Consider the following 24,897-nt stretch of genomic DNA (forward strand, 5'->3'; position numbering starts at 1 on the left):
CTGACCCTATATTTTTCACTCCTTTCACAATCAATTAAAACAAACGAGGTCCTTCCTTTAATTCTAGTATTTGTGTTTGACCTCATAAAACCAATATCATACGCAATAGAGTGAGTCCAATGCAAAACATAATCACGGATAACAAACACCTACAAAAGGGATAATACATATATAGTCTTTAAGGGACATTCATTTACTTACTTTAACAAAAGAAAACAAAATCATATTAATACTTAAGAAATATTGAAGGCATCAGAATAATCAATATGTTGAAACACACTAGGTTCCTCTCTATTTTCTTCATTCACACCAGGTTCCTCTCCATTTTCTTCATTCATATTAACTTCTTTAGACATGATGTTGTCATACATGCACTGATCTTCGTCCATCTTAACAAAACAAATTACCTAAAAAAAATTATGTTGCGGGAAATAATTAGGGACTAATATTCCTTGCTAAAAAAATATATAGATAAATGTCACTTTTTATTAGATGGGTAGTAAACCATCTAATATCCTGTGATCAAGTAGATCAAAATTCTTTAGTCAAACAATCTTTAAAGAACAAAACTTGGACTCTACTAATTTTAGGGTGGGGTGAAGGAAGGAAAATACTGAATTTTATTTTATAATTTTTTTGGCAAAAAAAATTATATTACTTTATACAAGTGAGTTGCATACATTTTTATTTTAATTTCGATTTCCTTTCTTTTATATTCTTTATAATATTAATCATAGACAACAAAATCTATGAATGAATTAATGATAATATAAGATTAATTTTATAAAATTATTTTTTATGTATTTATTATTTTTCTTTATCTATGTAAAATAATCTAACACAATAATTATTTTGGGATGGAAGGAGTATTTTTTTTTCTATGAGCAGTAGTTTAGTGCTTTAAACTTGTTAATGGATTTTAAATACCAATGGTCTCTATTACAAGCGATTTCACATTCACTATACTAATGGGTTTTAGTTACTCTTGTCCATTGTATCTATTTGTATTTTTGTGTTTTATAAAGAGTAACTGATTGCTCTAAAGCATCTCCAACGTTCTGGACTCTTGTAAGATGTATTTTGGAGTTTTAACGCCTTAGTCTTATTTTATTTCTATCATCCTCTTTTCCTACCTTTCAATGACTTTAGGTTTCCTCTAATTTTATTTTTGGATGAATTGGATAGATAAATATATGTAACATGATTATAATTTTAAATTGAATGGAGTTAACGATCTGAATCAAATTGTAACACAGTAACACAGATCATCCCTGGTTCCGCAGGTTGTGCTTGTGATGTGAGAGCTTTGCTGCTAACTTAGGGAATAATTTTGCTTTTGTGGCTGAATTGATGGGTGCAATTTTGGCCATTGAGTTGGCTGCTGAGAAGAATTGGACAAAGTTATAACTTGAATGTGACTCTTTACCGGTAGTTCAGGCGTTTAACGATTGGAATTTAGTCACTTGGAACCTAAGAAATAGATGGACTAATTGTATAGAAATTGTAAAAAGAATGCCTTTCTTAGTTGGCCACATTTACATAAAAGACAACTCGTGTGCAGATTTGTCAGCCTCTCATGCTAATTTGATTACAGGTTTTTTTTTGGGGGGATGCAATCCCTCATTTTGTTTTAGCCGAGTTCTATAGAAATAAAATTGGTCTTCCAAACTATAGAGGTTCAAGTAGTTTGCTTTCATGAATTTGGTTTTTATCTCCCATGATTTTGTATATGCTCTTGGGTTTGGTTTAATGGATTTCTTGGGATTCTTCTAGCAGGCATTGCGTTGGTAGTGTCAATCTAATTAGAATCAGGTTCATTTTTTCCTATTCTTTTGATCCCCTCTTGTTTGTCTTAAAAAAAAAAATTAAATTTGAACGAAAAAAATGTTCGTATCAAATTAGAACCGAATCATTTCTTATCAAATTAAGTTGAGGTTAAACATTATTACAACTATCATAATTTTTGTCAAAGATCATCATCATTACTTTTATCACCATAAGTTTATCATCATCATTGTCATCTTGGCACCCCGCAGCCCATTATCACCCTCATCAATCATCATTAAACATACGTGAATTAGAAAGTAGGGCTAGAAGTGATTTGTGTGGTTTGGATTTAATATTTTGTGTTGGAAATAATTCAAGTCTCACATCGGCTAAAAGTAATTCCACATTAGAATGTATAAATGAGGGGCAACCCTCACCCCTTGAGTTAGCTTTTGGGGTTGAGTTAGACTTCTCACATTATACATTCTAAGATGGTATCAAAGCTAATTTTGATCCTGGGACCACGAGGAGGAAGGTGAAGACAACGAGGAGGATGAGAACAACTTGTAACACAAATATTAACTTCAAGTTTTTTTTTTTGAGAGATTGATGTAGTTACACACTAAAGAGATTAGTGTTACAAGTTGTTCTCATCCTCCTCGTTGTCTTCACCTTCCTCTAGATGTATTATATGGATTTCAATCCTTTAAAAAAAATTTAATTATATGGATTACAAATCCGTATATATTATATGGATTTCAATCACAAAAATGGAATCACTGTTATCCTGAAAACAACTAAGACCAAGGGTGAGAAGAAAACGCAGCAAAATGAAGAAGAGACGCAGCAGCGAATGGTGAGGGAGCAGAGAAGAGGGAGAGTTTTTTTTTAAATTTTTAAGTAAAGAATATTTTTACCATTTCATTTAAAATGTTGGATGCACCAATAATTTTGCTGGATGAAAAAGACTCCCTCCAATTGAATTGTCACCCCTAGTGTTAGGTCACTCTAGTCTCTAGTTGAATAAACACTATTTTTTTAACCTCCCTGAGTAGCAAAACGAAACTAAAACTTGTATCCTTTTAAGTTTTAACAAACTTTATTTGAAGGCATAGGAAAATGCATTTGGATGAGTACTAGAAAAAAGAAATAGTATTCCAGACGTAATTTTGGGTAGACCCGTGCTTACCATTTGAGATCTTAGACACCCAAATCAACATTCTTAGCCCCATTTCACCTAAAACATGCGGAGAAGTTTTTAGCCTCTAACGCTTTCTAGCCCAAAGGATCCATTTATAAATGCTAGAAACAGAAGCCATTCATAACTTTCATTAGACAACACTTTAAAGATTCAGTTTTGTTTGCCACAACGTATTACAAAAGTAAATTTTTTTTATTATCCGTAAAAATAAACAACGTCAGGAAATTGACCTCACGTGTCCTGCTCAACGATCCCCTTGACTTACAGAAGTGCATTTAAACATACAAAAGCAACAAATAAATAATAAAAAATAATTAATGAAAGAAGAACAAACATAATTCACCAAGAATAAAATTTAATGGCAATTAGTAAGAAAAGCCATCAAATGTACATTTATTCGATTTCTCACTCTTCTATCATCCGAAAGGTTTCTATACACTTTTTCAAGTGTAGAGAATCCCCCGCTAAATATTTTTTTATACATTAAAAAAATCAATAAAACATAAGTCTAAAAAAATTTAAAACAGTGAGATGGTGACTGCATTCCCATCCTCTTAGAATATAGGAAACTCCCCATGCCGGCTCAGAAGGAAACAAATGAAAAAAGAAAAATAAAAAGTTACCCTAACGAATTTATGAGGTCTTTAAAATTGAAAACTAGCCAATCAGCTTTTGCAGCAACAGATTCTCGAAGTTGAACACCCGCATAGCAAACGAACATGTCAGCACCACCTGGTTTACGAGCCTATACGAGGGTGATAAAAAGCATATAAATTACTATCACACATGGATACGTTATAAGAAAAAAACTAACAAACCAATAACTAAAGGGAGAGGTGATGAGTTCGAATTTCTCCCAAACTAACAAACTAATAAATAACTAATATTTGCCGATAAAAACAAAAAAAACAAAACTAACAATGACAGCATTACTTTTGGTCTTTTGTGTGTGAGATCTAAAATTTGTTTTGTTTAGTAGGACAATGCACAAAGAAGCAAAAGAAATTATCTTAATATTATTAAAAGGTTTTGGATATCAGTGGTTTTATATTAAAACAATAAAAACAAGTCTAATCATAAAATTACAAGGAAATTTGCAGAGGATTTTTCTTACCTCAAAATCAGTTGCACCATCCCCCACCATAGTTAAAGTTTTGAAACCATTAGCCTGAAAATCAGTTTGATCAGCTTTACAAGCAATGCAAGTAGTTAAAAAAACAAAACTCAACAAGAGGGCTGAACCTTCTTGATTTGTTGGACAGCAACAGCTTTTCCTCCACTCCTTGAAGTAGGCTCATTTTTATCGAACCCCAGAAACTCTCCAGAGCTTCCAAAAAGTAGTTGATTGGCAAAAATATTCTCTTGTGGAATCCCAAGTATTGATGCAACAGGCTAAGTAAGAAGCGTCCAAGTAGTTAGAAAACTAAAGTACTTAATCCATCATCCTTTATACATAGAACATATCAAATGTCAAAAGAACTGCAAAAAATTCTTAATGTCATGACAAATTTAAGCTATGAAAAGCATTTGCATGAGAAGGGCATTGGAAGAGACACACTGCTAACTATATTCATTGCATTTCAAAACAGACTTGCAGGATGGGTTAAGGGCAATGGAAGAGGCCCTGATCAAAATTCCAATATCAGATATGATCTCCCCCCCCCCCTCCCCTCCCTCCCTGAAACACAATTCAAACTTCATCAAGCCTCTCATATTCATTCCACATTCAAAATTAAAATATGTATTTTGCAAGAGATATGTTTAGGGTTTAGCATCGCGCTAATCTTAATAAAGATTATGGGCATGCAAAGACTGTATGTACTAGTTCTGAAATATTTTCAATGGCAGTGTGCAATACAGATTAAAAAGTCTATCCAAATTCACAATATGTCAGTAACTATTGATTTCCTCCCGAGCCCAAAATGAATCAGAAAAACCATTAATTACAAATATTCTCTGTACATTGATCATTTGACGGAAGCCACCAGAGATCAGATAAACAACTATGCCATTAGCCTTCAACTTCTGGACTAACTCTTCAATGCCAGGGGAAAGCCTGCATATTAAGATAAGAAGTAGAATCATAAAATTATTCCAAACCTGTCTGAACTAAGCATGACAAGATACTCATTGGAGAAATAAAGATTAGAAGGTGTGAAGAGAAAGAAAATAAACATTCAAGCTTTGGTGATTCAAATACCAACCCTTTGTCTTATCAAAGTTTAAGCTGGTCTTAACTAGGGATAAGTCAATAAATCTTTGTCGTAGAGTCTCATTTCTCTACACCACTTTCAATTTATTAAGTGTAGAGTGTTGTTCCTTTCTATAATGGAAGTATGATTTAATAACAATTAGAATTATAATTTGAATAGAAATGAATATAACTTCTGGCTTTAGAAACCATGCAGCATCTTTTTGTTAGTGGTCAAAAGAAAATATATCTTAAAACTTGCATTAAATATACACTAGGTAGGGAAAAACATATATCTTTTTCAGAAATTTGGTTGCTGCTAGAACGTGCTCACAAGGTTTGTGGCAACATGGGCATCCTAGGGGAGAGTAACCATTTTTTAATCTGTCAATCTAACCTTGCACTTTATCCTCTTATTTTTCTGCTGCTTCAGACATGAATGGATACCCCAAACAGGTGCAGAAAACTGCGTTTGATAGTCAATGGTAGAGCATAGAATAAAACTGATAAGAACCTTGGGAGGACCATACCACAAAAGCTAGCTATTGTAGTTGGAGAGCCCAAGACCTTATAAACCCCACATTGGAATCCCATACTATCAATGTGGGACTCAAGTCCCATACCTAACAAAAACTAACATACAAAAGGAAAAATACTACAACAAGAGCAACAGAAGCCTTATCCCACTAGGTTAGGTTTGGCTACATGGATCAATTTGCCAGAATTTTTTTGCCAGGATTAATTTGCACTGCTATTGACTCTTGGATATACAAGTACGCATCACCACTTTTGTTTTATTTAACAACCAATATTTGAATCTTGGTAAATTCTGACCGAAATCTGTCAATTTTTTTCTGACATGTAGCGTCACTCAATACAAGAATGCTCAAAATAAATCCCTTCAATGCAGTCAAATTAAAAGCCTAAAAGTGCAAACTGGTGTTATAAAGCTCTTGTCATGGTGGATCTCATGTCTTGGGAAGCATCAGACCTAGGGATGGAACTAGGCATAAGGTTACAGGGGCAGTTGTGCCCCCTAAAGAACAAAGCCTCTTCCCACAAGAAGTCATTTATAATTAAGAAAAGAAAGCTTGCCCCCTTTCATATTCATTCCTAAGCCACTGTGACTAGAATGTTGCTGTATATTTATACTCTAATAAGATTGTTACAGAGTTAGACCTTTTCCCACAAATCTATACAAAAAATATATGGATGCACGTGTACATAACAATCAAAATCCCAATGATTTTGTCATTAGTTCATTCTTTCAATTCAAGATTTACAATTAAAATTAGGAAAATAATTTTAGTGTGTTGGTGATCAAATGAAAGTGTTATTCATAGAACAAAACAATCATAGAATACCATGTGTTAAATTTACTTTTATACGATACATGATATTTTATTTTCATTAGATTAAATTTTAAATAAGCATTGATAGTAAAAATTAGTCTTTTTATTTTATTTACTTTTTTAAATTTTCGTCCCCCTTACTAATTTTTTCTAGTTTCATCCCGGAAATTCAGACCCATAACAGGTCTATCGTAGGCAGCCTTACATTTGCAAGAGGCTAATTCCACAACTAGAACCTGTGACCTCCCAGTCACATGGAATAAAATCTAACCATCACACCATGTGTTAAACCAAAATGCCTAAGGCAAGAATAATTGGGGATTTCACAAGTAATTGTCTAGGCACTGTTTTGCATTTAAAAGCATACTCAAAAGCAAAATACTGATACATTAATCAATCAAGTTCATTGCTCATCAACACATCAAATTTGCTCAAGCCAACAAACACTGAAAAATCCTAACAAAACAATTCAGTCTCTCTCAGTCATACTCATACCTTGGTGGCTTTTGTTCAAGAAAATTCTGAAGCTGGGACAAAGAGGGATTGAACAAAGACAGCCTAGCAGCCAAGGCTTCCTCAAACGGAACAGAACCACCCATTGCTCTGTGAAAATTCAACAACACTTAAATCAGATACCAAAAAAACCAAAAGAAATTAAAAAATAAAAATAAAAATCCCAGTTAAACAATACAACCTAGCAGTCCATTCAGCCACTGCCTTTCCAGCCCCACAGAATTCAGCAAGTTCATCAATCCCTTCATCCAAGCACACAGTGCTATCCACATCAAAGCACACAGCATCACCATTTCTCCAAAGCTCAAGAACCTCTAACATCACATAACAAGTTCCACCAAAACATTAAGCAAATAACATAAAAAATATATTGTGCATACATATAAAATACATAAATACATAAATAATAATAATAACCTTTGGAAGGGAGTGTGTTCTCAAAATGGCCCACTTTGGAGCCCCCAACAGAAGCAGCCACAACGGAACACTGTTTATTCTTCTTCTCAACTCCAATTCCAAATCCACACAAACTATTATTCCTGAGATGCAGAGTTGATGAAGGAAGAAAACGAGATTGGTGGTTTGTAATGCTAAAAACACGAACTGTGTTGATCCCAGAACTCACCAAACCTTCCATGGAACAAGCTGTTTTCCAAATCCAGGGACAAAAAAACGTTGATTTATCAAAATCCCATTAGAGGATCAAGGGTGCTAGATTTTAGGATCAAAAGGGTGTGATGCGAGACTGAACGTGTATGAATCTTATTGAGTATCTGCAGATGTTAGAAGTGAAGGAAAAGCGTTTGCAGGCGCGTGAGGAAATCTGAGAGGGTTAGTTAGTGGGGTTAAAGGCTCAACGTCTATGAAATGGAATAATTTTTTTTTTCTTGGAGCAATGTTTTTTTTTCTTTTTTTGGTAAAGGATGTTCATTTCATTTATCGGTTGTTTGATTGAAGAAAAGAAACTATTATTTAAGAAGAAATTTTAAAAAAATAAAGTGGGTTTCATATTTTTTTTCTTTACTTTAATTCAAAGGTAAAATGTTATTTTTAATTTATTATATTTTTGTGTTGTTTTATTTTGGTACATTTAATTTTAAAAGTTTCGTTTTGGTCCTTTATGTTTTTTAAAGTTTCATTTTGATTCTTTATGTTTTCAAAGTTTTATTTTGATACATTAAGTTTTAAAAGTTTTCATTTTGTTCTTTTATGTTTTGAAATTTTCATATTTTGATTCTTTATGTTTTTTAAAGTTTCATTTTAATAATTTCTTATAATTCTGTTAGCAAACTTTAGTGTCGTTAACTTTAAATTTTGAAATAATTAATTTAAAATAATGATGGCTAAAAACTGTCACTATCCTTTTAAAAAGCATTCAACCATCTACTTTTCTAATTTTTGCCATCTTCTTATGCAAACTTCATAACTACCACAATATAAATAATATAATAATTGTCCACTCAGATGTACAACATCTTCAACATTACAACCATCATCAACAACAGATTAGATTCACAACTTTCATCTACCAAACAACACTATCGCACCACCCCATAGCCACATTGCAATGCAACACCAACTTAGATAAAAAAAAAAACATTGGATCCCAATAGTACATACTCAATGCACCAACACTATCTCTTTAATATTTAACATGCTTATTCAATGCACCAAATGCATATTAGTAACTGTACTATCCAGGGCCCACAAAATCTATATGACATCCTACTTGGCACTCAAAGACACGTGTCAACCTTCCACGTCAGCCCTGTTATAGGAACGCAGACACTAGATTCTTAGCAGTCGGGCTCCCTAACAAACAGGTTATCTCTAACCTAACTAATATTCAAATATATTTGAATATATTATTTGTTGGCAGATATTAAATTATCTATAACGTCACATTATCTAAAATGTACGATTATCTTCTACCTTTATGTATAATTCAAATGCTTATCTCTAACATTATCTCCCGATTATTATCTATAAGCCGAGAATTATCTACAAGGCTACAACAACTCCTACAAATAAAGATCAGCACCCTCGCTCAACTAATATAAATGCAGGTTCTATTGAACCCTTCTACATGACGGTCATACATGACTTGCTCACACACTCAGCACACGGCAACAAGCATGTGCCTCTCTATCTCTTCCATGTCAGAGTCCTTTTTTTTCCATGTCCTCCCTCTTGTTAAAGGCACATCTCCAAGTCGACGTGTGAAGTTCGGAACTCCACTCAGCCACGTTCATCTTGGCGTGCCACGGTTTTGAATTTTGGTAAGAACAATAACTATGACAGTGTCTAAACTACTTAAAAGAGTTTTTATATTTGATAATTGAATGTAGTTTTTAGAATGTAAAAGTTTCAAAATATAGTCATTTTATCTTCATGACAATTCAGTTAGGAGTGACATTGAGAAGATAGAAGAGCATATGCTATCTAAAGTTCAAGTATGATTTCAATTTACTCTTCCAACTTACATCTAGGATTAGTCGTGACAATCTTATCACACTTATAAAAAAGTTTATAACAAAAGAGAATATGTTATCTAAAGTTGAAGTATGGTTCCCGTAGGAGTAAACTTTATAATAGAGTTAAAGCATGACTCATAAAACCAAATCATATTAATATTGAACATTTTTAAAATTCTTAAAACACTATTAGTGCTTAAATATAAGGTAGTTGAAATTAAATTTGACCTTTTTTCTATACTCTACAACTTCGGGAATATCTGGATTGATGAAAAGTTTGTTCCCATACCAAGCATTGGATATATTCATAACACTTATCATATAATAAGAGCAAAATTTAAAAAATAAATTAAACCGAGATTAACCACTATCATATAAATTAAATGGTTGTATAAAGAATATTTGTTACAATCCTTCAAAAATAATAATTACCAATATACTTCTTCAACTTGCAAAGCTGTAATATGACAATTACTAGAGCATTTGAGTTTGGTTTTCAAGTTGCGCATGCATCTTAACAGCAAAGTCTTCCCATAGAGTACAATGAACATAATTGTGCTTACAAAATTAAAAAAAAATCATAATGAAAATTCATACTTGTAAAAGAACCTAATTTCAAAAAAGAGCTTTTATTTATAATTACGAATACTTACTCTAAATCTTGAAGAACAATGTCAATATATAAGTTTCTTCTTCTGAACATTTTTCACATTTTCTTTTATGTTATCTTTCTCAACTATATGACCAATGACATCTAAAGATACATGACATTATATAGATTTCGTGTTCAAAACTTATATATAGATTATAAAATAGATAACATAACTAACCAATCAAAATGTCCTCTCTAGATGTTGCTTGGATGTTAAAAAAAGACATGAAACTAAAATGATATTTGCATATGTCTTCTAAGACAATTTTTCAGCATACCGAGTTCTCAAAGAAAGTAACACTACTAGAAAATATAGATTTAATATTCCTATGTTAACATTAATTTTTAATAAAATCAATGTTAACAAAAACGCGGTAGCATAATCGTAAATAATGTGAGTTACTTAACATCACTTTTTCAAAAATCAATGTTAACGAAGTCATGTTAACATTGATCTTTTAAAAAACCAATGTTGGGAAATGATAATTTAACATTGATTTTTTTTTTAAAAAAAATCGATGTTAACGTTAATATCTCTTGATTAACGTTAATATCTCTTGATTAACATTGGTTTTTAGTGAACACACAACCTTCAAGTGCTATGGGAAAATAACAACATATTCTTTGAACTCAATACTACAATTTTCTTTGGCTTTGAGCTGATTAATTTCAAATATATCCTGTGCATTTTGGGTTTGAGCTCATTACTACGATGTTCTTTGAAATTAAGGCAGTACCTAAGTTAGAGCAAGGAGGTGGTTTCATAATCATTTAATGATTTTCACAAAAGTCAGAAAGAGACAGCAGATGACTAATTACGAAAAAGTGAGGATTCTCTTTAAAAATGCAGCTGCTATTTTATTGACATAAGCCAATAATAACAAGTTAGAATACTTGTATATATTAATTACTAGGGTGAGGGATAATGGTAAAATGTTTAAATAGCTTGGTCAAGGTCCTAAATTTTAACCTATTCACTATTTTACACAAGAAAAAAAACACATATATTGCTCAATTTTATTTCATGTAATTGGCTTCCTCTTCAAGCATTGTACTTATCAGCCTATACAACAATCTTGAAAAAAATTATTTCCTTGTCTCATGTGGATTATTTTGAAATGTTGTTAAAAGGAAAAAAAATTCTTCTAAATTATAACATGTTCAATGTAATTTTGTAGGCACTTTTTATTTTTTTTTTGTTTGCATCGTGATCACAATATTCATTGTTGGAGACTGTTAGTGAGTATTATTACAGGTACAAATGTCTTTCATACTTTTGTTAGTCTCTTCTTTCTTATGAGTTCTTTTTTTACCTTGTTTTATGTTATTAATGACTATTGTTTTATATATAATTAATGTTTATCATGAGTGAACCTTAGATTCCCATTTGAGACTTAATACAATGATTCTTTCGGAAAATTTTGATTAATCATTGTGTTAAATCTTGAATTGTTCGTTGGACAGTTTAGGAAGAGTCATTTTTTTATAGTAGATTCATACATAAAGGTTAAGTTTGTTTTCTTAAATTTGATGAAATTTCGGTACAATGCATTTTTCTTTGTTCTCTGAGTGAATACTTGATTGTCATGGAATTAATCTCACCACTTTCATGTCGTGTACTTGGAGATCAATGCGAAATGCTGCCAAAATTTCATCAAACTTAAGAAAAGAGACTTAACCTTGATGTATGAATCTACTATAAAAAATGTTTTCTTGAATGAGATAGGGCCACACCTTTAATTAAAAAAATGAGATTTTCATACATCGAATAACTTTGTGAGTATCATAGAGTTATTAATTAGATGAATCAAAGTTGGACGAACGCAAGTCGCGTGAGCCCTGCATACGAGGAAGGCGTGGAATAGTTCTTGCAATTTGCTTTTGAAAGAAGTCGACTGGATGAGGACAAAAAATATTTATGTCCTTGTATAAACTATTTGAATGAGAGATGACAAGTACAAGACGACATATGCAAACATCTTCTGTGTAATGGAATTAAGAAGAATTATACAACGTGGATATGACATGGTGAATTGACAGACATGCAAAGAAGGTCCCAATCTAAACCATTTGATGTAGAAATGGGAGATCGCTTAGAGGATATGATTCGTTACCTTGGACAAGAGTCTTTTCAGCAAGCACATGTGTTAGAAAAATGGTCTCAGTTATCTTAAGAAGGGGGGTTGAATTAAGATAACAAGAACTATTCCCCAATTAAAATTTCACTCTCTCTTTTTAGATTAACAATTTACCCTTAACATGAATTACTCAAAAGACAATTCAAAATAAACTTCTTTCAAGCCAAAGATAAATAGCAATAAATAAAAGAAGTTTAAGGGAAGAGAGAAATGCAAACTTGATTTATACTGGTTCGGCCACTTCCCGTGCCTACGTCCAGTCCTTAAGCAACCCACTTGAGATTTTCCACTCTCTTTGTAAAACTCCTTTTACAAAGTCTGAACCACACAGGGACAATCCTTCCCTTGTGTTCAAGAATCCTTTACAACAAGAGACCCTCGGTCTCTTAATCCCTTTTCAGAAGTAAGAAGAAGGGAAGAAGAAATCTCTCTTAAAAGAGATAGATTATACAATGAAGATCAATCACAATTCCTTATTGAATATGCAAGTGTTTGACCAAGGAATCTTTGAGAGGATAAGACATTTCAATTCAGAAAAACTCTCTTAATCTTTTGAGAGAATAAAACTTTTTGGGCAATGAAAACTCTCTTCCAATTCGTGTTTCCAAGTCATATATAAATAGACCTTTGATGGCCATTCATAAACCATTTGAATAGATGTGACTCTTGGAAGTTATTTTCTGAAAATCTCCTCTGGTAATCGATTACAGGATTTGTGTAATCGATTACAGGTTTTAAAATTTGAATTAAAACGTTTATTAACTGCTGGTAATCGATTACCAATATTGTGTAATCGATTACATAGTCTAAAATTTGAATTCAAATTTTTAATAGCTGTTGTAAACCATTTTTGGCCACTGGTAATCGATTATCAGAGAGTAAATCTCTTGAAAAACACTTTTTAACTTAAATTACTTGGCCAAACCTTTTGCTATATCAATTAGGAATTCCCTTCCTAAATACTAGTGATCATCTTGATGTTGTGTCTTGTATTCTTGAATCATTGGCTTGAATTTCATCTTGAAAAGCGCATTTGCATCATTTGCATCAAATCATCATGATCATCATCAAAACATCAAAGTCATTTGCTTCTACAACATGCCCCTATGTATGATACATTACAAAGTGATTCGAAGAAGCCTTTGTATCCGGGGTGAAACAAGTCGTTGACGCTGTTTTAGCGGTGTTAAGTCTAGTTAATGTGAAAGTCAAATATGGGTAGAGTGACAAAAGCTTCAGTTCATTGCTTCAACTAATGCATGATATGATTCTGGAGGAAAACACATTGCCAAAAAGTTACTATCAGGAAAATAAGATAATGTGTTCGATGGGTAGGAAGTATCAGAAAATTCATGCATGCACTAATGATTACATACTGTACAGACATGAGTTTGAAGAGATGCATAAATGCCCTAGGTGTGGGGTATCGTAGTACAAAGTGAAGGATGATGAGGAGTGTAGCAGTGATGAAAAATCAAAGAAAGGCCCCCCATCGAAGGTGTTGTGGTATCTTCCGATCATGCCAAGGTTTAAGTGTCTGTTTGCTAATGGAGATGACGCAAAAGATCTTACATGGCATGTAGATGAGAGAAACTGCGATGGAATGCTCTGCCATTTGGTTGATTCCTCTGAGTGGAAGAAGATTGATCTTTTGTATTCGGATTTCGGCAAAGCAAGAAATCCTTTGGATTTGCCACTGATGAAATGAATCCCTATAGTTGTTTAAGCACTCAACACACTTTGTGGCCTGTTTTGTTAGTAATTTATAACTTGCCTCCTTGGGTGTGCATGAAGCGAAAATAATGATGTTGTTTATGATAATATTGAGCCCAAAACAACCAGGAAAGGACATCGATGTTTATCTCAGTCCCTTGATTGAAGACTTGACAAAGTTGTGGGACGAGGGGATTTTTGTGTTTGATGGGTACCGAAATGAGACTTTCAAGTTGTGTGCAATGCTATTTTGTACCATTAATGACTTTCTAGCATACGAGAATTTGAGTGGATACGATGTTAAGGGCCATCGTACATACCCTATCTGTGAAGACGACAAGCTACGTATAACTAAAACATGAAACAAAAATAGTATACACTCGACATCAACGTTTTCTGAAACCTTATCACCTTTACCGGCGATTGAAAAAAGCTTTTAATGGAAGTTAAGAGCATGAAAGAACATGAAAGTGCGAGTTGAAGACATGAATACTATATTTAGAAAGATCCAAAAGAAGGAAAAAAAAGTAAAACTTGCATATGGAAGAAAAGGTCGATATTGTTTCATCTTTCATATTGATCCGATCAAGATGTTAGACATTGTATTAATGTTATGCATGTGGAGAAAAATGTATGTCATAGTGTCATTGACACAATTCTTAACATTCAAGGCAAGACAAAAGATGGTTTGAATACTCATCAAGATCTAGCTAAGATGAGTATATGAGACCAGTTACATCCAAGGTCTAATGGTAAGAAAATATACTTGCCTGTAACTTGTCATACTTTGTCCAGAAAGAAGAAGAAAAGTTTTTTTCAGTGTCTATACAGTTTCAAAGTCCCATAGGGATACTCTTGAAATATTAAGAGCCTTGTACAATTCAAAGATCTAAAGTTAATTGACTTAAAGTCTCATGATTGTCACGTCTTGATGCAACAACTGTTAGTCATGGCAATACACGACATTTTGCCTAATAAAGTGAGGCATTCCATAACTTGCCTATGCTTTTCCTTTAGTGCCATATGTAGCAAAGTCATTGATCTTGTCAAATTAGATGAGCTGGAAAACAAGGCTACTATTATATTGTGTCAGTTGGAGAGGTATTTTCCTCCTTCATTTTTCGACATCATGGTTCACTTAATTGTTCATCTGGTGAGGGAAATGAAATGTTGTGGTCCCATTTATTTGTGGTGGATGTACCCGATTAAGCGATACATGAAGATCTTAAAAGGGTATACAAAGAATCTACATCATCCTGAAACATCCATTATTGAAAGGTACATTACAAAAGAAGCTATAGAGTTTTGTTCAGAGTACATTGAAAAGGCAAAACTTGTGGGGCTTCTCGAGTCTCGGCATGACAAAAGAGTGGAAGGTAAGGGTTCAATAATGCATCTTATCACTCCAAGTCTAGAAGATTTTCAACAAGCTCATTTGTATATATTGAATAACAATAATGAAGTTTTGCCACACATAGTTCGTCACAAAGGTTTAGTGAAGGAAAGTAATCCAAAAATGTCCATGAATAGGGTGTTGAAAGAGCATAACAAGACTTTCCTAAATTGGTTTAAAGATACAATCTTTAGTGATGATAATGCTTCTGAAACATTAAGGAGGTTAGCAGATGGGCCTAAAAGAAATGTTGTAACTTGACAAGGATACGATATCAATAAGTATTTGTTCTACACAAAATCACAAGATGAGAATAGTACAATGCAAAGAAGTGGGGTTAGTCTAAGGGTTGAATCTCAACACTTTGCTAGTGTACATGATGACAATCCCCATCTAGCTTTCATGCCTTACTTTGGAGTCATTAAAGTAATATGGGAACTTAATTATATTAAATTCACTGTCTGTGTTTTCAAGTGTAAGTGGGTTGACAACAGTATCGGTGTGTGAACTGACGATTTTGGATTTACGTTGGTAGATCTAAAGAAGCTCACTTATCATAAAGAGCTTTTCATCATGGTAGCTCAAGCTAAACATGTATTTTATGTTCAAGACCCTTGTGATGAAAGGTGGTCAGTGATTCTTCATGGAAAAACAATTGGTGTTAATGTTGAAGATGATGATTCAACCATTGATACTTGTGTCAATCCTTTCTCTACACAAATATCGCCTAACATCATGCAAGAAGAATTTGACGACGTGCATGCAAATCGTAATGATCATGAGGAAGGACAATTAATTAACATCGTATAATGTAATTTATTTTATATTGACTTTCTTTAAGTCCATTCAATTACATAACTTAATATAGTTTTTAGACATTGTTTAGTTAATGTTTTTTTTTTAACAAGCACATGGCTACATAACCCAGCTTCCCTCCTCCTCTTCCTGAGTCAACAACACATTCCCTGTCTACCTTAAAGAGGACAAGAAAAGTGACATGACTTAGATCATTGGCTACTAGACTAGTTGGGGTGGAGAGACCATTGGTTCATGTGGATCCTGCCACTAGGAAAGCAGATGGTCCCCACAAAAAGAAGTTAAGAATATATTTGGGGATTGTCGCTTACGATAAGGTGGATGTTACATGTGATAAATGGAAACAAGTCCCTACAACTCAAAAGGATTTGATCTGAGATGATATTTAGGTATTTCAATTAAATGTTGCATTTTGTTGTAATTGGTCATACTAAAATTCTTAAATTGTAATTGACTAACTATAAAATATATTTTTTGTTTCTCAGGCTGAATTTGATATTCCTGAAGCATCCGATTTGAGGATGAAGAAAAAAAAATAATTCAGACTGTAGGTGAGTGACGAAGACAGTTTAACTCAGATTTGACCTCCAAATGGGCTCTTATCGATGACAAGGAGGGCAAGGATGGTAAAGTATGTGAAAAGTACGACATAAGCAAGGAGAAGTGGAAGCAGTTTTGTCAGAGCCGTAGAGACCCTTCGTGGGAGATAACTTTGTCATTTTCATTGTTTTAAACTTTATATTTACGTATTATTGTCAAACATATTAAGTTAGGCTAATGTGTAATTGTTGCAGGATGTTTTATGATAGAGGACTGTCCAAGGAGGAAGAGTTTGGCTTGGGTGGACTCAACATGGATGGACCAATCATAGAGCAAGGAGTAAGAGATTCAAAAAGAGCTTGCCAAGAGACTAAATTTTCTCATGGAGGAAAAGAAGAAGAAGCAAAGCTCATTTATTTTAGCCAACTTTTAGAATAAGATTTATTTTCGTTTTTAATTATATTTTTGGACTTGTAATGGGCTGCTACCTTTTTTAATGTTATTTTTAAGTCTTCTAATTATTAGATTAGTTATTGGGCCTTGAGCCGAATTTAGGATTATTAGTAGGAGTTATAAATAGACTCCTTAAACACTTTGTTGGGAAGTTTTTATGAAATTTCATATTAGACACAGTTAAGAGCCTCTCTTGGTTATTGTGTGAAACCTTAGGTTTTTGTTAAAGAATTATATTCTTTATGGTGAATCATCCTCAACTTATCAATCTCCCAAGATTGTGGCGTTGTTCTTTCAATTCTCAATTGTATTCTTGAAATCAGGTGTTATCTATCCTTTGTGTTTTCTGTTTCATGTGTGTTTCCTCATTTGTTTGTTCTGTCATTTTTTTGTTTAACTCTATATTATTATTTTATCTTCCTTTGTTTTATTTCTTGAGTCTATCTTTCTTTTCTGAACTATATCTAGTATCAATATCTTTTTATAAATATAGTATTAAAATTCGTTCAAAAAAAAAAGGAAAGAAAGAAGTTAAAAAAAGAAAGAAATCCAGTTTTTAGATTTGGAGGAAAAATTTTGTTACAGTCTAGATTTGGATTTTCCCAATCACATATTTGCATTCAAATTTGAATTGTGTGCCAAAATAAAAAAAGTGCAGAGATAAAAAAAAGGAAGAAATAAAAACGAAAAAAAAAATATGCATTCAGAGTCTTTCTTGTTTTTACATACTTTTATTTCAAAAAAAAAAAATTGTGTCTGATTGGTTATTTACATCTAGTATAGTTCAATTTTTGGACAATCCTTTTCTTCATTCTGGAGTCTTTTAGTTTGTCTTCCTTGGCATTCCTTTTGAGTATTCCTTTCATTATTTTTGTTTGTCTTTAAAATTCCTTAGTTTTGTCTTAGAGTATTTCTTTTCTTGGCTTCTTGAGTTGAGTTTTGATTTGTGACATATTTCACATTGAATACTTCTTGATTTTGAGCTTGAAGGTTTTGCATAAGAACTAAAAAGAAGCAAGAGTGGTAAAAGGAAAGAGTGCATATTATAAAATAAAAAACCTTGAAAGAGTGATACATGAGTGAACTTGAGTGAAACACTAAGTTGAGTGGTGAGGTCCTATTCTATTTTTTACTTGTGTACTAACTTTTCTTGTAGGTATGGCTTCTACAAGTGGAGATGCTACTCCACCATCTCCAAAAACCGCAAGGCTCATGGCGCAGATGATTAAACTTGGTAATCAAATGAGAAGAATGAGTTATGACAATGAAGAAAGGATAGAGAGAATGAGAAAGAAGAATGAAGAGAGTTTGGGAAGAATACACAGGAGTAGTGAAGCTTTAAGTGTGAGGATTGAAAATATAAAGCGAAGAAGAGAGGTAAGATCATCTAATTCTTCTCATGGAGAAGATGAGGGATATAAAAAGGATGAAGGAGGATGGAGGAATGAGAGGTATAGGGAGAGAAGTGTTGGATCAAGTGGCCTTGGAATAATTAAGAAGGGGGGGTTGAATTAATTATTAATGTGTCTTGACTAATTAAAAAATTTATCCTTCTTAATGTTACTAGATTTAACTAGGCTTTTACTACTAAGTTAAGAATGTAAAGAACAGAAACAATAAAAGTACACAACGGAAATTAAATAGTGTAGAGAAAAAGAAGACAAACACAAGATTTATACTGGTTTGGCAACAACCCGTGCCTACATCCAGTCCCCAAGCAACCAACGGTTCTTGAGATTTTTTTCAACCTTGTAAAATCCTTTACAAGCCAAAGATCCACAAGGGATGTACCCTCCCTTGTTCTCTTTGAACAACCAAGTGGATGTACCCTCCACTTGAACTGATCCACAAGAGATGTACCCTCTCTTGTTCTCAGTATAACAACCTAAGTAGATGTAACCTCTACTTGTGCCACAAAGGATGTAGCCTTCAATGTGTTAGGACAAAGAATTCTTAGGCGGTTAGTCCCTTGAATTCTCTGTGAGGGGGATACAAAAGATATCTCGGGCGGTTAGTCCTTTGAAATCTTTTGTATAAAGGGAAAGGGAAAAAGATATCTCAGACGGTTAGTCCTTTGAAATCTTTTGTCAAGAGGGAGAAGGGAAGAAACAAAAGAATTTTCAGACGGTTAGTCCTTTGAATCTTTTGGCAAGACAAAGAAGTGAATGAAGAAAAAGAATAGCACAAGTTTTTGGTCAATGAACTTTTCTTGAAAGAGAAAGTATTGAACAAAAACTCTTTGAAAGATGAAGAGAAATGAATCAGAAAGTTCTGTAAAAAAAGTTATGGAAATTCATGCCATGGTCACATATTTATAATCATTTGATGACTCAAGTTAAAGTTTGTGACTCTTGACAATTTCTTTAAAACTAGTCACCTTTTAAAAATTGTGACTCTTTTGAAAACTAGTCACTTAAAAAGTTGTGACTTTTGAAAAAAAACTTGAGAAACAAGTCACTTTAAGAATTGTGACTTTTGGAAATTTATTTTTCGAAATCAGTCACTGGTAATCGATTACACATCAAAAGATGTGACTCTTCATATTTAAATTTGAAAATCAAAACGTTTAGAAACATTGGTAATCGATTACAAGTATTGTGTAATTGATTACACAAGTTTAAAATGATTTGAAAATATTTTATCACTAGTTGTGACTCTTGAAATTTGAAATCTAACGTTTTAAAACATTGGTAATCGATTACATGATTATGGTAATCGATTACAACTTTGTAAATCAGTTTTGAAAACAATGCTAGCTAATGGTAATCGATTACTACCTTTTGGTAATCGATTACCAGAGAGTAAAACTCTTTGGTAAAAGATTTTGTGAAAAATTCTTGTGCTACTCAATGTTTTGAAAAACTTTTTTAGTACTTATCTTGATTGAGTCTTCTCTTGATTCTTGAATCTTGATCTTGATTATTCTTGAATCTTGATTCTTGAAACTTGATTGAATCTTGAAACTTGATTATTCTTCTATCTTGATTCTTTGAAACTTGATTCTTGAAGCTTTTTGACTCCTGATTCTTTGGAACTTGCTTAACTCTTGATTCTTTGGCATCATCAAAATAATCTTAGAAGTCATTGCTTCCACAAGAAGAAATCATAGAAGATATGGAGGTAGACAAAGAGAGGAAGGGATTGAGGGAGTGATAGTGAAGATCCCTACTTTTAAAGGGACTTATGATCCAGAAGTGTATCTTGAGTGGAAGATGAAGGTCGAGCAAGTCTTTGCTTACTACAACTACAATGAAGAAAAGAAGATCAAAATGGCCTCCCTGGAGTTTGAGGGATATGCCTTAGTGTGGTAGAATCAAATGAGGAGTGATGTTGAGAGGATGAAAAGGCCTTTGGTTAATACTTGGCAAGACATGAAGAGAGTTTTGAGAGAGAGATTTGTGCCTTCGTATTATGGGAGAGACCTTCACAACAAGCTCCAAATACTAATTCAAGGAAATAAGAGTGTGGATGAGTATTACAAAGAGATGGAGATTTCCTTGATTAGGACTCAAATTGAGGAGTCTCAAGAGGCCACCATGGCAAGGTTTTTGCAAGGTCTCAATAGGGAGATCCAAGACATTATAGAGTTGCACCACTACGCCTCTTTGGAGGATCTCATTTATCAAGCTATCAAGGTGGAGCAACAATTAAAGAGGAATCAAACATACAAGAAGTCCCCATATGGCTCTTCAACTTGGAAAGATAAGGAAACATTCAAGAAGGAGGAAGGATCTTCATTCAAATCTCATGAAAAAGGTGTTTCCCTTGGTAAAAATAATTCTAGCCCTACTCCCACTTCTTTAGAGGCGAGTTCTATTAAATGTTTTAAGTGTTTGGGAAAGGGTCATATTACCTCCCAATGTCCTAGCAAAAAGACTATAGTTGTGCTGGGTAATAGGGATATCACTAGTGCATCTTCTTCTAGCTATTCTAGTTCTTCTAGTGAGAGTGGAAGTGAATGTGATGTACAACCCCTGGAAGGTGATCTTTTGATGGTTAGGAGGTTAATAAGAAGTGTGTGTAAAGATAGAGATGAAATTTAAAGGGAGAACATTTTTCATACTAGGTGCATGGTCATGGGGTAAATGTGCTCTTTGATTATTGATGGGGGTAGTTGCACTAATGTAGCTAGCCAAAGATTGATTGAAAAACTTGCTTTGAAAACTTCCCCTCACCCTAGGCCCTACAAACTACAATGGTTGAGTGAGAATGGGGAGCTGGTTCTAAATAGACAAGTTTTGATATGCTTCTCCATTGGAAAATATGTTGATGAGATATTTTTTGATGTAGTCCCTATGAAGGCTAGTCATCTCTTACTTGGAAGGCCTTGGCAGTATAATAGGGGTGTTTTCCACATTGGTGTCACAAACAAATTTTCATTTGTACATAAAAGGCAAAATGTTACCCTTAAATCTTTGTCTCCAAGTGAGGTTTGTGAGGATCAAATAAAAATGAGAGTGAAAAGAGAACAAGAGAGAAAAGAAGAGAAAAACAAAATTGATGAAAATCAAGAGAAACATGAAAGGAGAGAAAAGAAAGAAAAAAGTGAAGATAAAAAAAAGATGAAAATCAAGAGAGAAAAATACAAAGCTCGTTCATGAGAGAAAAAGAGGTGAACAGAGTGATGCTAGCTAGGCAACCTATGTATTTATTAATGCATCATGATTATTGTTTGTCTTCTGTTGCTAGTTCTTTGCCTGTAGGTGTGGAAGAATTATTGAAGGAGTTTAGGGATGTCTTCCCCAAAGACAACCTTCATGGCATACCTCCTTTGAGAGGGATAGAGCACCAAATTGATCTCATTCCAAGAGCATCCTTACCAAATAAGGCAGCATATATAAGCAATCTGAAAGATACAAAAGAGATTCAAAGACAAGGGGAGATCTTGATGGAAAAAGGATGGGTGAGAGAAAGCTCGAGCCCATGTGCTATGCCCATCGTTCTAGTAAATCGAACTCTATCTCAACTTCTAAGGTGCTTGGTAGGTAAGAATTTGAAGGCTTGGAAGCAATGTCTACCCCATGCTGAATTTTCTTATAATAGGGTAGTAAGCTCTACTACTTTTTATTCTCCTTTTGAGGTAGTTTATGGTTCTAGTCCATTGTTCCCTCTTAATTTGTTACCTTTGCCTAACACTTATGCTATGATGAATAAGGATGGGCTTTCTAAAGCCAATTTTGTTAAGAGTTTGCATGAGAAGGGGAAAACACAAATTGAGAAAAAGATTGAACAATATGCTAGATATTCCAATAAGGGGAGAAAGAAAATGGTTATCAAACTGGGTGATTGGGTTTGGATTCACTTGAGGAAGAATAGGTTTACTTCCAAAAGGAAATCTGAACTTTAAGAAAGGGGAGATGGTCCTTTTCAAGTTTTAAAGTGCATCAACTAAAATGCATATAAAATTGTTTTACCACTTGACTATGGTGTGAGCAATACTTTTAATGTTATTGGCTTGACTCTTTGTGATGTAGGTACCTTTGACATCAATTCGAGGGTGAATTCTTCCCAAGAAGGAGGTATGATAGAGGACTATCCAAGGAGGAAGAGTTTGGCTTCGGTAGGCTCGACATGGATGGACCAATCACTAGAGTTGGGCCTATTTTTGGACTTGTAATGGGTTGCTACCTTTTTAATGTTATTTTTAAGTCTTTTAATTATTGGATTATTTATTGGGCCTTGGGTATAATTTAGGATTATTAGCAGGAGTTATTACTAGACTCCTTAAACACTTTGTTGGAAAGTTTTTATGAAATTTCAAATTAGAAACAGTTAAGAAAGTGCTTCTCTTGATTCTTGTGTGAAACCTTAGGTTCTTATCAAAGAATTCCATTTTTTGTGGTGAATCATCCTCAACTCATCAATCTCCCAAGATTATGGTGTTGTTCTTTCCATCTCCTTCTCTAATTCCGCTTTTTCCTTTTATTTTCTCCAATTTTATAGAGCTCCAAATTGATTCCCAGTTTATTAATGCTAAAAATTGGATCTGCAAATCAGGGTTCCATCAATGTTCAAAAGAAGGTGTAGGCCATTCAGAAACAGAACATTGCGCCTCATGGGTTGTCTCGTGGGGGTTATGATTATCTAGAAGAAAAGTCAATGGAGGATAAGAAAAAGAAACGATTGGAGGAAGCAGCCCAATTCAGGAGCACTGACACAATCATTGATCCTCCATCTCCCATTAGACGACACGTGAAGTGGAAGATGGCCTGCATGAAAAAATTTGGTCAAATGACGTCTGAGGCAGCAAAGAAAATTGCAGACAGGATTGTAAGTCACTTTCATTTGTTGATGGTCATTTTTTATAATAATTGTTGGATGAGTAAACCAAATTTGTTTCATCTCTTAACTACAAGATTCCTTGGAGGAGCAAGCCTCATAGGGGAGCTTTGTCGCCCATGGACGTCAGGATGTACTGACTTCTGCCATTGGGTGACCAGAACACCCTGGTCGTGTCTATTTTGCTGGAGTTGATGTCACGATCAAACAATAATTTGGACTGGCTCTAAGGACCTCCCACATGTCTTCGTCCATGGCTTCCGAAGACCTAGAGTAGCTAACACTAAAAATCAAGGACCACCTGGAGGACTTGATCATAGAAAAAGTGGCTCGACAACTAATGTTCTCCTTTAGCCTGATGCAGTCCCAGTTTTAGTCACAAATGCAAGCGTAGGGACTCACACTGCCTCCTGAGCCTGAGGTTGGTCCTTCTACTGCTTGTGTCAATACAAAGGAAAGTTGTGTTGATTCCTCAGGGCAGGACCCAGACACGGGTGACTCAGAGAAACGTGGGTTGTATGTCAATGAAAATCCTCCTTGCTTGGTTGCCCTTGGAAGACTTTATGAGAGGTCAACCATCGTTCACAACATCCCTTTAGGCAATTATCAAGTCAAGGTCGATGTTGAGGAAGTTCGAGATGCTGATGCTCGCATTCCTGTACCCACTCAAGAGGTTCAGTTAGTGGGACAAGCACTTAACACCTTCTTTGCTTGGCCGACACATCTTGTAAGCATTTGTCATACCAGGTACTTCATTTTTTTGCTTTTAAGAATTATTTAAAAATGATTTGTTACAATTAACGTGTTCACAGTCATTCAATTACGTTTATTAACTATGTAGGGTAAATAGGGAGCTGAGGGACCGACAAAACCTATAGATAGGTCGAATCCTGATGTCGATCCCCTATACCTGATGACGTTAACCATCCTATAACTTTTTCTCAAGTCGTTGCAGGTGGCGTGGGATGCTACCGTGTTTGGGTTGTATAATGATAACTTCCCTTTGTACATAAAGCATGAAGATCTTTTTGAAATAGCACACGGTGGTCAATGTGTGAGCATCTCTGTTATATGATTGTGGATTCTGTAAGTCACTTTACATTATTGTTTATTAGCTAACTGATTGTTTTAAATTCATACATAATTTACTTTATTTTAACAACAATAGGCATATGACTTAGAAAAGTATGTGAGCGGGGAATGTCTCTGTGTATGGATTCCTCAAGCCACAGTCCATACAGAGATATGGACAATTGCAATTTGAATAAGAAAATTAAATTAAGAACTAGATGCAAAATTCAGAGAAGGATGTGTACCTAGGAGTCTACTTTAATGGATAAGTTAAACTGAATAAATGGATTTAAATGATGTATGCACTATAATAACTCGATGTTCTCCACTGCGGTGCACATTGG

General features: G+C 33.9%; 1 protein-coding gene across 1 annotated transcript; it reads right to left on the reverse strand.

Moving 5' to 3' along the window:
- Window positions 1–3,306: 3,306 nt before the first annotated feature.
- On the reverse strand, window positions 3,307–7,934 carry LOC100789869 (phosphoserine phosphatase, chloroplastic). Its single transcript, XM_003522944.5, has 7 exons — window positions 7,442–7,934; window positions 7,206–7,338; window positions 7,007–7,114; window positions 4,931–5,024; window positions 4,211–4,360; window positions 4,083–4,136; window positions 3,307–3,713 (listed from the first exon to the last, which is right to left on the reverse strand). The coding sequence occupies exons 1-7, from the start codon at window positions 7,659–7,661 to the stop codon at window positions 3,588–3,590; spliced, it is 885 nt and encodes a 294-aa protein (XP_003522992.1). The 5' UTR covers window positions 7,662–7,934; the 3' UTR covers window positions 3,307–3,587.
- Window positions 7,935–24,897: the final 16,963 nt, after the last annotated feature.

This window comes from Glycine max, chromosome 4 (genome assembly GCF_000004515.6).
Source record: "Glycine max cultivar Williams 82 chromosome 4, Glycine_max_v4.0, whole genome shotgun sequence".
Lineage (NCBI taxonomy): Eukaryota > Viridiplantae > Streptophyta > Magnoliopsida > Fabales > Fabaceae > Glycine > Glycine max.

Coding starts and splice junctions, on each gene's coding strand:
- LOC100789869 (XM_003522944.5), bottom strand. CDS start 7,661: ATGGAAGGTTTGGTGAGTTCTGGGATCAACACAGTTCGTGTTTTTAGC. Junction 7,115..7,205: donor GTGGCTGAATGGACTGCTAG/GTTGTATTGTTT, acceptor GAATTTTCACAG/AGCAATGGGTGGTTCTGTTC. Junction 3,714..4,082: donor ATGGTGCAACTGATTTTGAG/GTAAGAAAAATC, acceptor ACCCTCGTATAG/GCTCGTAAACCAGGTGGTGC.